Source organism: Canis lupus, chromosome 1 (assembly GCF_048164855.1).
Source record: "Canis lupus baileyi chromosome 1, mCanLup2.hap1, whole genome shotgun sequence".
Taxonomy (NCBI): Eukaryota; Metazoa; Chordata; class Mammalia; order Carnivora; family Canidae; genus Canis; species Canis lupus.
The window spans coordinates 44,914,217-44,930,526 of NC_132838.1; the positions used below are offsets into that span (position 1 = coordinate 44,914,217).

General features: G+C 36.8%; 1 protein-coding gene and 1 long non-coding RNA gene across 2 annotated transcripts in view; one reads left to right on the plus strand and one right to left on the minus strand.

The window, feature by feature from the left end:
• The window catches only part of OPRM1 (opioid receptor mu 1), a 71,816-nt gene that overhangs the window by 36,802 nt on the left and 18,704 nt on the right, over positions 1–16,310 (plus strand). Inside the window, exons 2-3 of the mRNA XM_072828493.1 lie at positions 9,271–9,623; positions 10,350–10,870. Of these exons, the coding sequence (XP_072684594.1) occupies positions 9,271–9,623; positions 10,350–10,870 (874 nt within the window). The remainder of the gene's footprint in view (positions 1–9,270; positions 9,624–10,349; positions 10,871–16,310) is intronic.
• LOC140634808 (uncharacterized) lies at positions 9,086–14,475 on the minus strand. Its single transcript, XR_012032190.1, has 3 exons — positions 14,334–14,475; positions 12,701–12,833; positions 9,086–9,587 (listed from the first exon to the last, which is right to left on the minus strand). It is a non-coding gene; the product is annotated as an uncharacterized lncRNA (long non-coding RNA).

The window sequence follows — 16,310 nt, forward strand, 5'->3', positions numbered from 1 at the left end:
ATTTTCCTCTAGCACCGTTGATCAAAATTTATTTTTATTGATTCTTTAGAAAGATTTCTTTCCTTTACAGATTGATAGTGGAATTGTATAAATTTTCAAATTGTCAAATTTGGGGAAATATCTATCAAATTTCTTATGTGACCTATAAGATTTATCAGAAAAACATTTATCAAATAAGTAATATATGAGTTAATATGTTAGGATGCCTAAAATAAGCAATTTCACATATAGACATACTAATGGCTGTAGGACTGCTACAAATTCATGCTTTCAAAAGCAAGAATTCTGATAAATTCTATTTCAAACAATTGTCCTCAAGAGTTTTATTATCCCTGAATAATTGTATTTTGTACTTTACAATTAAATATAGTCATAATAGGAAAGAAATATTTAGATTGAATATTTATAAAAGTCAAACCCCCCTTACAAAAAAAGTATGTCTGGTGATTAAAAGACTTGTGCCCACATTCTAGCTCTGACATTTCAAAGCTCATTTCCTTCCCACTCATTCTGATGCATCCCCTGTAACACATTCATATTCTTTCTCTCTCTCTCTCCTTTTCCTTTATCTCCTTCTTTCTCTATCCTTTTCTGAAACATTGTCCTTCTCTGCCTTAACACTGTTCACATTTTGGATCTTACCATAAGATCTCATCCTCTTACATGATCAGAATTATCATCCAGAGGCTGATGATTTATAAATGAATTGCTCCAGCTGAAATTCAAATATAATCATTCTTCCTTTGTCCTACAACATAACAGGCTCAAAATCAAACTATCAATACCAAATTTGCTTTTCCTCTCTTCCTTCCCTGTTAGATAATGGTATTACCACCTGTCTATTCTTCAATACTAGAATTTGGGACCCATATTATGCCCTTCCTCCTTTATTTCCTATTTCTTGAAAGTAATTAAATCTGTTGATCCTTCTTCCTAATTATCTCAATTCACCATTTGTTACATCTTTTTAAGTGATGTTACTGATTATCTTGCAGTTGGTAATTGTGTAAGTCACTCTCACTACATTTGGGAAATATTGCATTTGAGAAGCCAATAGCAAGTGCAGATGTTCAAAAGAGAGCTGGAAAGGTAGCGATGGAACTTGAGAGAGAGGTTGTGTGTCAACTACATAGAATTGATAGAGGATTGTGAGAAAATAAAGCAAAAGATATGAACTCAGCTCTTCTTTAAAAACTATGATTCTATTATAACATTCAATATAATAAGAAAATGTCTCAAGATTTCCAAGATGTTCCCAGCATAATCATATTGAGAAGATTAAAAAGCTTTGCATGCCTACCATGTTTTAGCTAGTGAGCCAAATATTACTGGGGCAATGCTAATTGCTAGTGAGCCAATGTTTTAGCTAGTGAGCCAAATATTACTCTACAATGTTATCAGCAATGCACTCCCAGAAATGTACATAGCCCACATTATAGTACAGAAGACACATTGTACCTTTAGGTGAAGCCTAAGGAAATAGGGGGAAAAAATCCCACACATTTGTACATCTCTCCATGCTTTGGACTCTTCTACCATAAAACAAGGTGATCAGATAAACTGGTTTGGAAAGCCCCTATCAGTACCTACTTATCATTACATGACCTTTTTGGCCAAAGTTCTTTTCATTTTTTTTTAATAATAAATTAATTTTTATTTGTGTTCAATTTGCCAACATACAGAATAACACCAGTGCTCATCCCATCAAGTGCCCCCCTCAGTGCCCGTCACCCACTCACCCCCACCCCCCGCCCTCCTCCCCTTCCACCACCCCTAGTTCATTTCCCAGAGTTAGGAGTCTTTATGTTCTGTCTCCCTTTCTGATATTTCCTACCCATTTCTTCTCCCTTCCCTTCTATTCCCTTTCACCAATATGAATGAGAACATACAATGTTTGTCCTTCTCCGATTGACTTACTTCACTCAGCATAATACCCTCCAGTTCCATCCACGTCGAAGCAAATGGTGGGTATTTGTCATTTCTAATGGCTGAGGAATATTCCATTGTATACATAAACCACATCTTCTTTATCCATTCATCTTTCGATGGACACCGAGGCTCCTTTCACAGTTTGGCTATTGTGGACATTGCTGCTATAAACATCGGGGTGCAGGTGTCCCGGCGTTTCATTGCATCTGTATCTTTGGGGTAAATCCCCAGCAGTGCAATTGCTGAGTCGTAGAGCAGATCTATTTTTAACTGTTTTTTTGTAATTTGACAATGAACTGACAGGAAAAAAAGAATATTCTCTCTTCACTTTTACTTTAAAAACTGTTGGTTCTCTAAAAAAAAAAAAAAAGTTTGGCTATCTTACTATATTAAAATAAAATAACCCACATCCTTCTTCCTATATTTAATTCCATTCAACAAGCATTTACTGGTGCCTATCTTGTGCTAAGTTCTGTGCTGAATGGATAAATCTTCTTTTTTATTTCTTTTAATTTTTCCATTTGTGTTATCTTTCATATTTTAGTTATAGTGAGCAATTATATGCACATCATCATCAAAAGTATAAATGAAGTCTTTGTTGTATTTGTTGTATTAAGTATAATAGGTAATAATTTTACAGGCAGACTATGCCTTCTAAAAATGTATAATCTATAGCATATGTTTGAGCTTCAGAAAGTAATTTTCTAATACTGGTATTGGTAGAATTGTTTTGTCATATATTGAAGTTGTGTTCTTCTCTTTTGTTCCTTCATTTTTAAATAAATACCTAGGGATATAGCATTATTTGAAATTGGTAGTAATGTACTTGATTATTTTTTATGTACAAAACTTTCAGATTCTAAAATAGAAGACATTTCTTTTTCTCTTAGACCTTCCAAATTTGAAATCTAAGATATTTCTAAGTTCTAAAAACTAGTTCTTTAAAATAAAAGCAAAGAATTGTTATCTATGAACCAAAAAGCTCTAGCTCTGAGGTAGATGTTCTCATGCTGTTTCTGAAGTCAGTGGTCTGAGATGAGATTTTCCTGCAAACAAAAATCTAAAGCTACAGACAAGAATATTTCAACCGGTTATACTGGTTAAATATATCAGTGGATTTAGCATAGTAATATTTTCTATGATATATAAACATTATTTATCACAGAATTTAGCATCAAGTAGGCAAGACATAATTTTATATAAATTTCTGATGAAATAAATGCTATTTATGTCCCAAAGTAAAATTTTCAGAAACAAAATAAAGCAGGAAATAAGCACTTCCAAAAAAGCATACCCCCCTCTCGCCCCCCCCCCCAAAAATGGTTAAGCAAAATCTCTTGGCCATAATGGAAGTATCTCACTTTTTTCCTCTGACCAGAGGAGTAGTGCATTGACAGGTAGCCATGTATTCACTCCATCCTCCACTTCAGTTCCATTTCCATAAGGAGAACTTCAAGAATCTTACAAAAATGCATACAATAAAATAAGAGAAATAAAGATGAAAATAGGCAAAGAAGAAACCAATAGAGAATGAAATGATGAGATCAGCAGTAAAGATATGATAGAAATGTATTCATTTTTAATGTCATTAAGATTCTACACTGATTAAGAGGAAACACAGATTTTACTTTGATTTTTCCGAGCCACAAATGCAAAAATATAATCACTTATTCATTTCACATTTTCTATCTAAAAGGTCCATCAGTTCAATCTACTTCAAAAAAGCAGATTTTTCCCTTGCTCTGTGTGAAAGATATTTTTCTCACGAATTATCATTAATGGGAGGAGAATGAAACTAAGAATAAAAAGAGAGAACAAAAAATGAAGCGGGTGTGAATAAAGAGAGAGTAACACTCAACCGAAAAGTCCCTGATGGTCATCACATTCTGGTGACACAGAGACCGAAAAAGCCAATTAACCCCTGGAAGGAAGTTTCCTCTTTGTTTAATTTCCTATAAGCCTTTCTCTGTGCTTCTTTTTTGAGCCAAACTGGTAGGCAATAGTCACTTTCTTGTCCACAAGACTCAGAGGTCTGAGGTTTATTATTCTGTCCTTTTATAAGTATAAGCTATTAGAAATTTGGTCATCAAACACATAAAACTACTTTGAAATAATTGTAAGTGAAATATTTTAAAACATTCTAGATAGCAAAGTGAGTAATCCCCTGTTCCCACTTCCATTAATAGAGAACGTAACAGAAAATAACAAGTTAGTATGTGGTCTCTTTCTATGTTAATACTCAATGAGAGTATCATCACGGACTTTGACTTTGGTTCTTGTTTTAGATCTCAAATCTCTCTTTCTCTCTCTCTCTCTCTTTCACACATACACACACACACACACACAAACACACACACGCTTGCCTGAAATATCAGAATGAAATGGACAATGAGAAATTTAAGTAGATAGTCATATGACCACTTTGCTCATTAATTAATAACTTATTTTCTCTATTAAAAGTGTGAATTTTTTATATGAGGGTGAGTAGACATAAAAGTCAGAGCAGATGGAAGAAAAGTATCTTTACAAGAAAAGTGCTAGAAAGGGTTCATTGAATCCTTACTAGATTAGGTATATTTCTACTTCACTGGGATTAGCAAACAGGAAAAAAGGGAGAAAAAAAATCCGTTTGGTAAAAACAAAGAGAGCAGAAAATTAGTTCAAAAAGAGGTGAAAGTCTTCTGCACATCCCAATTGGCTCTGCTGTGAATTTCTAGCAGAGCAATGTGAAGGGCTTGACATGGTACGAAACTGACAAACTGGATTCTAGAATATGTTCTTCCTCTTTTCAAGCTTCCTTGGTCATTTTTTTTCTGGCCAGAGACAAGGCCATCACAATTCAAAAATTAACTCAAATTAAACAATAACAACAAAAGGTTTGCAAAGCCCATTGGGTACACACAAGTAATTGATTCAGTGTGGCTTCATTTAACATAAGTTGGTCAAAATCAATGATGTTTTGGCAACTAGTAGCAATTGCAAAAATGACATCAAGAATGGGTCTGAAAATAAATAGGAATTCTTTCATAAACACAAAGAAAGGAAGGGCATTTATAAACAAAAAGTGTATATGAAATCCAGGAGAATATTTGAGATGCTAATGAAATGGAATTCATACTGCCTCTTCCCCCAACACAGCATCTAGAAGCTCCATAAATGGGTCAAACCCTGAAGGTCCTGAGAATATAATTTTTCAAAAATAATTATTGTATAGTTATATATTTGGATTTATATAGCAAATAAGCTACTCAACCACATAGAACAGACTTTAAAAAATACATACTAGGAAAATTTCAATGGAGATAATTAAAAAGAAAAAAATAGCTTGAGCCTCTGCCTAGAGGAAATGCCCCAATTCAGTGGGCATGATGAAACCAGTCAAGGTCAGAAAGACCCTGGGAGTTCAGGAGAGACACTCCAAGGAGATGCCATGTATCCCTCCTATGTCACTTTGTCCATTTTGTCACCAAATTCATTGATGGCACAGTAAGAAGGAATAGGCACAAAGGATGTTTTGAAACAGGCTTGTACAGTGTTAATATCCAGGGGCTCTACTCAGATCCACTCAGGTAAACTGAACAAGCAAGGATGGTCCTTCCTTTAGCTCACCTCTTCAGCATGTTTGCTAACACTGGTTTATATTCTTCTATGATTTACAGTGTGACTCTGATTGTTCATGTAACTTTTCTGGGGCAGCATTCATACCACTGCATCAGAACAGAACAGAATGAAAAGCCCGTGTTTGTTGGACTGTATGATCCCTTTTCTGATCAGACTGTCCCTTTAGATTAAAGCCTTTAGAGATATGCTAGAGGCAACTAGAATTCTCAAACCTTTGGTCTTGTATAATTGTCTGACATATATTTAGGAAATTGCTAAGCCCTCTTTTGTATGTTGCTGTGACTCAAAGTGTGAGTAATTGGGGTAAGAACATCGGCTATCTTTAGAGAAAGGCTCTTTGGATAAATTGAGAAAATTCAAACAGCTTTATTCCTGTAAAATGCCAATTGAAACAGCTTCTGTAGATATTCACTTTTCCTCTTGTGATGTAGGACCCTAGCCTAATTTTGTTTCACAAACATCTCGTCCCGGGGCAGGAAAATTTTTCAGCTGAAATAAACATATATCAATAAATACCTAGTGCTAAGATGAGCCTGAAGAAAAGGTTAAAGGTATGATGAGTCATAAAACTGACAGTAAAGAACCTAATTATTTAACATAATACACTCTTAAAGATAAGATGTGAAATGTAAGGTTAGCTGGGTGAGAAAGTGACTAATGTAGTTAGGCATGCTTTTATATCATGCAGATCTGTTATCAGTGGTGTAGCTAACACAGTTGAGGTTTTTTTTTTTCCTTCTTTGTGGGAGAAATTTATTTTTGTAAGTATCAAAAATTTTTAAACTTCTTGAGCATCCAAGTCACTTATTCTAAAATCTTTAAAGTCATACTTTTAATCTTGTTTTTATTTGTTTGTTGTTGGACTTTGGAGGATCTTGTCTAAACTAACCTTTTTATGTTTGCCACATTTAAAGTCCTCACTAAAATCAAATTGCTTTACCTCCTCAAGTTGATGACTTTCTCTACCTTTTCCTTTATAAATCTTTTAGAGGATTCAAACTTCTAAAGCAATTCAAAAGGCCCCAGATCTGACTTTCTGGCATTAATGCAACATCTGCAATTTTAACAGACAAGATGGGGCATCAGAATTTTAGAGCTCAAATAAACAATTCGAGCCTGTTGACCCTAAGAGGGTTCATGGAATCCTCCATTAAAACTGCAGCTTCCAAAAAAAAAAAAAAAAACTGCAGCTTCCGGGGATCCCTGGGTGGCGCAGTGGTTTGGCACCTGCCTTTGGCCCAGGGAGCGATCCTGGAGACCCGGGATCGAATCCCACATCGGGCTCCCGGTGCATGGAGCCTGCTTCTCCCTCTGCCTGTGTCTCTGCCTCTCTCTCTCTCTCTCTCTCTCTGTGACTATCATAAATAAATAAATTTAAAAAAAAACTGCAGCTTCCCAGTGCTTATTGAAACCAAACAAACTTTCCTGAACACTGATTTAGGGCCCTAAAAAAATGAGTCCATAACACTACCTCCTCCAACCAACAGCCATCTTGGACTAAAAGAGTTAGCTTCTTAATTTCATGTGACTGAAAAATATACACATGCTAAAGTTTAAAGAGAATTTATTGCACCATGTAAACAAAAAGTCCAAAGCTCAGGTAGATGTTCCTCTCTTGCTCTCTTAAATTCACACCCTCTGTGTTGGATCCACTTTCAGACAGACCCTTCCAAGAACCTTACATTCTCTCAGGTTTAATTATCTAAAAATAGTTTATTCTTTCTCCAGAAGTCCCCCCCAAATCTTATTGGCTCTGGTTGAAACATGAGACCATCCCTGAACATTCATTCACCAAGGCCCCAATCACTTTACATGTTGATGCCTTAAACTAGTAATAGAGCCCAATATAAAACCTTCAGACTAAGAGTGGAAAAAGAGTGATTTCCCAGAGTGATAGTGAGTACTATTCCTAACATTAAGGCAAATAGATGTGGAATGTCAAATACCTCTCACAATTTGACAATACATTAGCAAGATATTCTTCCAACATCATATATAATTTATTAGCGTTGTCAATATACCTGCTTCTCTCTTCTAAATTCTAATTTCTGTGGCTTTGAAAACATAACACTCCTAGGTACTTACACAGGGGAAAGAAAACCATATGTTCATGCAAAGATATAATTAATGTTCATAACAGCTCATTTTCAGTATCTAAAAACTAGCTGCAACTCAATTGCCATTAATAGATGAGTAGATAAACAAGTTTAGCATATCCACACAATGATATCTATATCCATACTCAGTAATAATAATATCCATACTTACTAATAAAAAAGAATGCATTATTGACACATGCAACAAGATGTAGATGAATCTCAAAATAATTATGCAGAGTGTAAGAAGCTAGACAAAAAAAGAGTACACACTGAATGATTCTATTTACATAAAATTCTAGAAACTGAAAAGTAACCTAAAATGACAGAAAGCAGATCAAGATCAGGGGTCAAGGCAGGGAAGAGAATATGGAAAGATTAAGGACCTGCACAAGGAAACTTCTAGGGGTGATGGGTATGTTCATTATCTTGATCAAGAGTTGTCATTTTTTGCTGTAAAGGGTAAGATAGTAAATATTTTAGGCATTGAAGGCCACATGGTCTCTGTCACAACTACTTGACTCTGCCACTGCATCATCAAAACAGCTAAAGATAAGAAGTAATTAAGTGAATGCGAGTGTGTTCCAACCAAATAGGCAGCAGCCCAACCAGGTCTGCAGGCTGCAGTTTGCCAATTCCTGATCTTAATTAAGATGATTGTTCCGCAAGTGTGTACATATGTCAAAACTTATCAAATTGTACACTTTAATTACATGCCATTTATTGTATGTCAATTATGCCTCAATAAAGCTATTAAAAAATAAAAACAAAACAAACAGCCTTAGCTTCCTCGCCATGGATTGGATAAAGTTCAATCTTGCCACGGCATACAAATCCCTCCAAGAACCAGCCTCTGTGTTCCTACCGTTTCAGATTTGTTGCCATTCTCTGGTGGGATTTTACCTTTTGGGAGAGCCAAAACACATGCATTGAGCCATTTCAACTCATGACTTTGTTTAGGTGGTCTACCTATCTAGAAAAACCTACTCTTACCAATGTAAGATTAAACTTGCATATCTACCATTCCGAGATACTTTCCTTCTTCCCTTATCTTACCCCTTCTATTCCCTTCATTTCTTCCTTCTGCCACCATAATAATCTGTGTGTGTGTATACAGATATATGTTTACATGTGCATATAAACACACTTGCACCATTACATTGATATATATATATACAAACCCGTTCTTGTATGATTACACTTTTCCATACTTTTAACTATATATATCTAAAATTTTCCTTTACATATTTAGAGTTAAAATGAATTATTATTCATTTTATAGTCATTTCATGAATATCAGTAAGACTTGGATATGTGACTGAGAGCTCTCTGTGTCTATTACATCTATCACAGTGCCTGGCACATTTTTTAAAACGTGATAAATCAGTATGGCAGCTGTTATTATAACGATCTTATAGATTATAAGACTGATAGGTAGAGAAACTGTACTTAGCTCATAGCAACATGGTTATAAGGAGCCAATCTAGTATTAGAAAAGAGTCCTTCCATATCTAATCTCAAGTGCTTCCACTAACTCTTGCAATATCTTTTATTATTGGAAGCTGATCTATATTTCACATTGGTCTTCTTCTGACTTTGCCACCACTCCTCCTTCATCTCCTAGATACACCAAAATGAAGACTGCTACCAACATCTACATTTTCAACCTTGCTCTAGCAGATGCCTTAGCAACCAGTACCCTGCCCTTCCAGAGTGTCAATTACCTAATGGGAACATGGCCATTTGGAACCATCCTCTGCAAGATTGTGATCTCCATAGATTACTATAATATGTTCACCAGCATCTTTACCCTCTGTACCATGAGTGTTGATCGCTACATCGCAGTCTGCCATCCCGTCAAGGCTCTGGATTTCCGTACTCCCCGCAATGCCAAAATAGTCAATGTTTGCAACTGGATCCTCTCTTCAGCCATTGGTTTGCCTGTAATGTTTATGGCAACAACAAAGTACAGGCATGGTAAGTTGCAGGAATAAGGGATAATGGACTTATAGACTGACATGCTGATAAAGTCATGAGCCAAGTATGGAGTGGTCCAACATATTAGATTGTAATTTGAGCGATTTTTTCTAGCAAAATGCCTTTGAATTTTTTGTAGTAGGAATTTTTCCCTAAATTTTAAGCCCACTAAACATGTTAAAGAAAATATAATCTAGTGTTTCCTGATTTCTCTGCATCATCAAAATGATAGGAAAATAAGAATATAGCTCTTCCAAGAGTAATTAGAACTTAAATTCCAAAAAACCTTAGGTGGAGACTTGTTTTAAAATTTCAAGTGCCTGCCCATATGACAAATACATATTTCTAGTCCTCATATCAGAATGATGAACCACCCATCAAAAAGTGGAATGAAAATATCCATTAGCTTGTACCTCCTCTAGCCTTTGGACTGTAATTATATTTTTATGTCAACATAGACTCCACAGAGGATCTAGCTCACAGTGAAAAGTTCTACAATTATTGACTGAATGAAAGCTTAAAGTGATTAAAATGGAAAAAAAATGAGATATTAAGGAAAAAAATCTAAAAACTAACTCCCCCTAAAAATCAACAGAGAGCTGAGTTTCTCCCTCAATTTCTTTAAACCTTCCATTGTTGACTTCCCTTAATGGGTTTAAGTTAGCTCTGGTCAAAGCTATAATGAGATGCTGTTGCTAATTCTTCCTTATAATTATTGTTTTCTAGGTTCCATAGATTGTACACTCACATTCTCTCACCCAACCTGGTACTGGGAAAACCTGCTGAAAATCTGCGTTTTCATCTTTGCCTTTATCATGCCTGTCCTCATCATTACAGTGTGTTATGGACTGATGATCTTACGCCTCAAGAGCGTCCGTATGCTCTCTGGCTCCAAAGAAAAAGACAGGAATCTGCGAAGAATCACCAGGATGGTGCTGGTAGTTGTGGCTGTGTTCATTGTCTGCTGGACTCCCATTCACATTTACGTCATCATTAAAGCCTTGATCACAATCCCAGAAACTACATTCCAGACTGTTTCCTGGCACTTCTGCATTGCTCTAGGTTACACAAACAGCTGCCTGAACCCAGTCCTTTATGCATTTCTGGATGAAAACTTCAAACGATGCTTCAGAGAGTTCTGTATCCCAACCTCCTCCACCATTGAGCAACAAAACTCCACTCGAATCCGTCAGAACACTAGAGACCACCCCTCCACGGCCAATACAGTGGATAGGACTAACCATCAGGTATGCAGCTTCTAGAATTGGGCACACCTACTGGGGATGACATAAAAATTAGTTTGTACCAATCCAAAGTTTTAATCCATTAGAAGTGGATCCGTAACGAATGGATGGAGGTTCCTACCATGAGGACTGAGGGAGGAGAGGAGCAAAATTATGGTCATTGTGACAGAGAGATACTTCATTATATAATTTGTATATATTTAGTTATATAGAGAGATATGCCAACTAGAAATTCATCAAGCTGCTAAAAATCAGTATCTTCACAGCTGTTGCTTCTATGCAAAATTAATGATGTTAGCACATTGAGGAAGTGATGCTAAATTCTTATCATTTTCTTTAATGTTATATGTTTCATGCATATCATTCCAATATCCCTGTCACTTCTCAAAAGTCACTCCTGTTCTGGTTCTGTGGTTAAACAGAAAGGGTCATCACTTCATTCACTGTGGTGATGGGTGCCAGATGTTTCCAGCAAATCACTGTCATAGCAAAGGAAAAAAGACAAAAAAAAAAAAAAAAAAAAAAAAAGCCAGCCTACCTTGTTCAGCCATCGGTTTGTCAATTTTTATACCTGAACTCTAGAGAGAACAGCAAACATATTACTTAATTATTAGAACTAACTCAGTTTTAGAACAGTCATTACCAGTCAGGATTAATATGGTGAGGAGTGATGATTTTTTGTAAGATATATTCTTATGCACAGAGTACAGAGTGTGGCCTGCACCAAAGAGTCAAGATTTATACACGGTATGATCATCAGATGAGAATCAAAAAGAGAAAAAATTGTCTCTAAGTTCATATGACCTTGATAAGCCACTGATGATGCAAAATTTGGAATCCAACCTAGACGGTAAATTAAACATACACGTCACTACTAATATTAATTTAAATAAGTAAATTTGCAAATCATAGTGCCAACATCAGAAAATCACAGCCTCTGTAATTTTATAACACAGAATTCAAATTCCAACTTGCCGTGAAGGAAATCCTTGAGTCAGAGCCATCAACTTCATAGGGTCAGGGGCCAGGACTGTGAGAACAGATGCCTCCGTAAAAGTGACTAGGAAGCCTAACCAGAGGAGGCAGAGGGAAAGCCTTACAGTACAGAGCGGCTGCTTGCTCTCAGTTTTCTTTTCCCCATGCCTCACTCTGCTTCCCCCTATCCCCACTGCCGTGCCCCAGGCTCACCTAGGCTCACCCTTTCCTACTGACCACAGGCCTAGCCTAAGGAGGCCCAAATGATCATCCCTCCGGGATGCTAATCCTCACAGTGCTGATATTAATGCTGAAAGGAACTTGGGAACTTGGGCCCCCTAGACAGTATAAGATAATGATGGCAGACCCACTGCCAACCAAAGGGAAATTACTAATTTACCATGTGTCCCTTCTAATTCCATTTCAGGCTGGGTAAAAGCCAGAAAGAAATGTTTTTCTACTCTGCTTCTTTTCTCTGTATTTTTTTCCACATCAAGCCCTCTAAACCTGCCTCTTCTACTAAACAGCTCTCCCCCTCAGCAGCTATCAAAGGCTTGTGAGTACCTTAAAACGGGTAGGGATCCAAATAGATTTCCTCCGACCTGAGGATAATACATTGCAGAATGCAATTTAAAACTCTCAATCCTAAACCAAGGTTAACACATTTTGCAGTGGAACAAAGTACTTCCGTTCAAGCACAGGGATGGAGCGCTATCAAGTATTGACTCTATCTCAGTCGGGGCGTGCCCCACCTTCCCTCTCTTGCGGGCACGCTGGGGTGTGGCTGTGGGTAGCCTTACCCAGGACCACTGCTGGGGCCTCTTGTCCCATCGAATCTTCTGAGCGTGCTTCCCTCACCTGCTCTCCGGGAAACACAGCTCCCAGCCTGCCTGGCGGAGAGCTTCTCCTGTTCAGCATGATTGTCCTGCAGTTGCCCCGACCCTGCTCTTGACTCCCGTCCAGATGCAGCATTTTCACATTAGTGTGGTTCCTGCATAGCCAGAGAGAGGAGAAAGGAAGCTAATTGAGGAAGCTCTGTTCTAAGTAACTAAAAGGTTTGCTTTAAAAATACATCCAATTAGGGCTTATCTTCATTGCTGCCTCTATGAAGCAGCGTCAGTGTCAGATAACAGCAGAAACACATTAGCCCTGGAATTGGCTGCTTTCCCAAAATGCCCAGCTGGGAGGGCTGGACAGAGAAGAGCCACTGCCAGGAAAAGAGGAAAAGACACTCTGACATATTTGAAAATTAAGATAAATCAAAGATCTCTTTCACTCATCTCCACTGATGTGTCATTGTTAGAATCAAGGCCGTTCCACAGACATCTGGAAGGAGACTTTGGTGAGAGTTTTGATAATGTATCAAAATAATGAAATTACTTGAAGGAAAAATCAGAGACTTTATGGCTGTGTCTATAGGACATAGTTGATCAATCATACAAATTCAGAATCTGACAGGTTTTGGGGGTTTTTTGTTCGTTTGTTTGTTCTTTCATGTTTTTTGTTTTTACACCATGAGCCATTCTTTTGGGAAACAAGGCTAATTGGATTTGCATGAACTTTTTAACTGCTTGTTTGGAGTTGGTGCTGTGGTAGATGTTTATGTCCTGCCTGTGTATTTGTATTTTCTCGAAGAAATATATTCTATATGTCACATTTCAAGCGCACTAGTCAACTTCATATTCTGCAGATCAGAGATCCAATATCAAACCTTCCCAGGGTGTCTGTATTCTGACAACTATACACTGAGACCATGTCCCTACAGCGCAAAATGAAGAGTTGGCAGTTATTAAGGTAATTTGATAAGCCATATGAGAAAATTCTGTGCCCAAAATAAATTTTGAATCATATTTACATAGTTAAGGGTTACTTGGTCAGCTTTTGCTATGTAACAAATCATTCCAAAACATAGTGGCTTAAAGCAACAATTTATGTAGTTTGTGCTTCCATATATGAGTAGTTTGAGCAGGTCTGGGCTAGAAGATTCTTCAGTCTTAGGTGGGCTCAATGCAGGGGCAGCAGCAGCTGCCAGAACTGCTGTCAGCTAGCCGGTCTGGGATGACCTCTGCAAGAATGGCAAGGTCCTGATGGAACCTCATCTTCCAGCATGTTAGCCCCTGCTTTCCTCATGGTGGTCACAAGTTCAAGGAGTAGAAAACAGACCTTACCTCTTGATGGTAGAAGCTGCAGTTATATTGCAAAGGGGTGTAGATATAGGGAGGGAAATCATTGTGGGCCCTTTTGCCAACTATCTACAGTAGGCGATGCTGCACTGGACAAGCATAGCTTCCTGAGGGCGTGAACCACATCTGCCTTGCTCCTTCTTCTTCTTCCAGTAGCTACCTAAACAGTGTCTGACATATTAAAAAGTACTCTAAAAATATCTATTGAATGAGTGAATGATCAAAGGGCTCATGATATTTCAGGAGATATGGAGGACAGTAGGAATGACCCCTTTCTTATGTTACTAATTGATGACCTCAATGCTTACGTAACACTCTGCCATTATTCCAGGCTCACTCTTCAGTAACTGGAAAATATTCATGGAAGGGGTTCTTCGTTTTCTTTTCTTGAGTCCTCTGATCAAAAGTTCTACTGTCAAAAAAAAAAAATTGTTACATGTGTGCTGGTCTTCTAATTTTATTTTTAGCAAGTGCTATTGATGAGCAGGCCAAGAACTGGATTCCAGGCCCTAAAGAGGTCTTGCTCTGGCTAAGTATAAAAAATAAAATAAAATAAAATAAAATAAAATAAAATAAAATAAAATAAAAATGTCCTCCTCTCCTTTGTGCATTCTAGGACTCAGCTTCCTGCTCCAGCTGCAGGACTCCATGCCTGATTTATGGCCAGCTCATAGTCTTTATGACTTCTAGAGTTTTATTAGGTAGACTCAGGCATAGACATTCATTTTCTATCTGCTGTACATGTAGCAGCCAGTGGTTGTCATGGGACTCCACCTTGCTTCAGAGCACTTTCCCCATTTGCTCAGATCAATTCAGATCAGCTCAGACCTGAGATGCTGACCACTCTAACTTGCCTTCACTGCTTCATGTCCCACCCTGATTTGCATTCCATAATGCATTTTTTATTTTGATACCAAGACTATGTCCTTTAATGTTTAACATTATATGGGAAAAGAAACAACTCTATTAGACAGTTGGATTATTATTTAAAGAGTTTGTATTAAACATAACTGTCATAATAATGCTATCTTACATTTGTATCACAGCACAGATTAAAAGTGCTTTCATGTGCACTATCACACTGGCTTCCTGTAACAACCCTGACGGGTAAACATAAACAAATAAATGCTCAGGGAGGCTCAATGGTTATAAAAGATCAAACCATCAATAAGAAGCAGAACCCCGAAAAACACCTGGGCCTCTAGTATTAATCCAAAACTCTCCTTTGCTTTCCTACACAATGCCACTTTATAGTCAAATATTATTACATGGTCTCAGCCAGAGGTTCTCAAATCTTATTATAAGTTTTGAGAAATTCCTCTAAGAAATTCTTGTTCACTGGGTCAAGGTCAAGGAAGGGTCCAAGAATCTGCATTTTGAATAAAACATGAAATTGAAAACTGGTTAAAGCTGTAACTTTATCCAAATGTATAAAAGTTACCGTTTTGTCTAATCTGACTACTATTTTAGTCAAGCTGATTGGTAAGAATGTTTTCACCAAATGAATCTTATATTTAGCAAAATAATGCAGCTATAGGTGGACAAAGCTTTAATTTTCTAATATAACTATCAATGAGTCTTTAGGGCATTGATAAAACTAATATTATGGTACCTCCTGCCAACTTCTTCTCATTGATATGACAAGTCCAGCTCTAAGCCCTGTGGTTACCATTTTTAAAGCATTTTCTTAGCATTTTAATCAAAGTACCATGTCAAGAAATTAGGAGATGCTTTGCAATTTTATTAACTACAAAGTTATATTATCCCCAGCTAAACTAAAAGCAGTAGCCTAATTTTTTAAATCAACCACATCACTCTCAAAAACTAGATCTTGATGTTTTTTTATAAAACATCTGTGGAGAGATCATTTGAGAAGGAAAAGCATTTCAATTCCATCACAAAAGCCCCAAAGAGAATAGTTCACAAAATTACAGAGCTTGACCACATTAATGCATATTTTGTGAATAAAACAAAAATGGATATTCTTTCAACTAGAGGATTTAAAAGAAAATGGATCCAGTTATGAGTGTGTGTGTATGCACATATGTGCATGTGCATAATATTGGTGTGCCTCTTTATGCATGTGTAGTACTAGAGTATATTTATATTAAAAATGAATAGTATCTTTAATAAATAACAATAAGAATTTCATGTTTGTATAACTTGGCCATTATCTGGGAGGATAAAATATTATTTAACTGAAAATATGATTATTCACAGAAAATATTTGGCTTTAAGACTATTAGAAATGTCACTTATTGACCAGTTTGTGTCCAGTATAACTT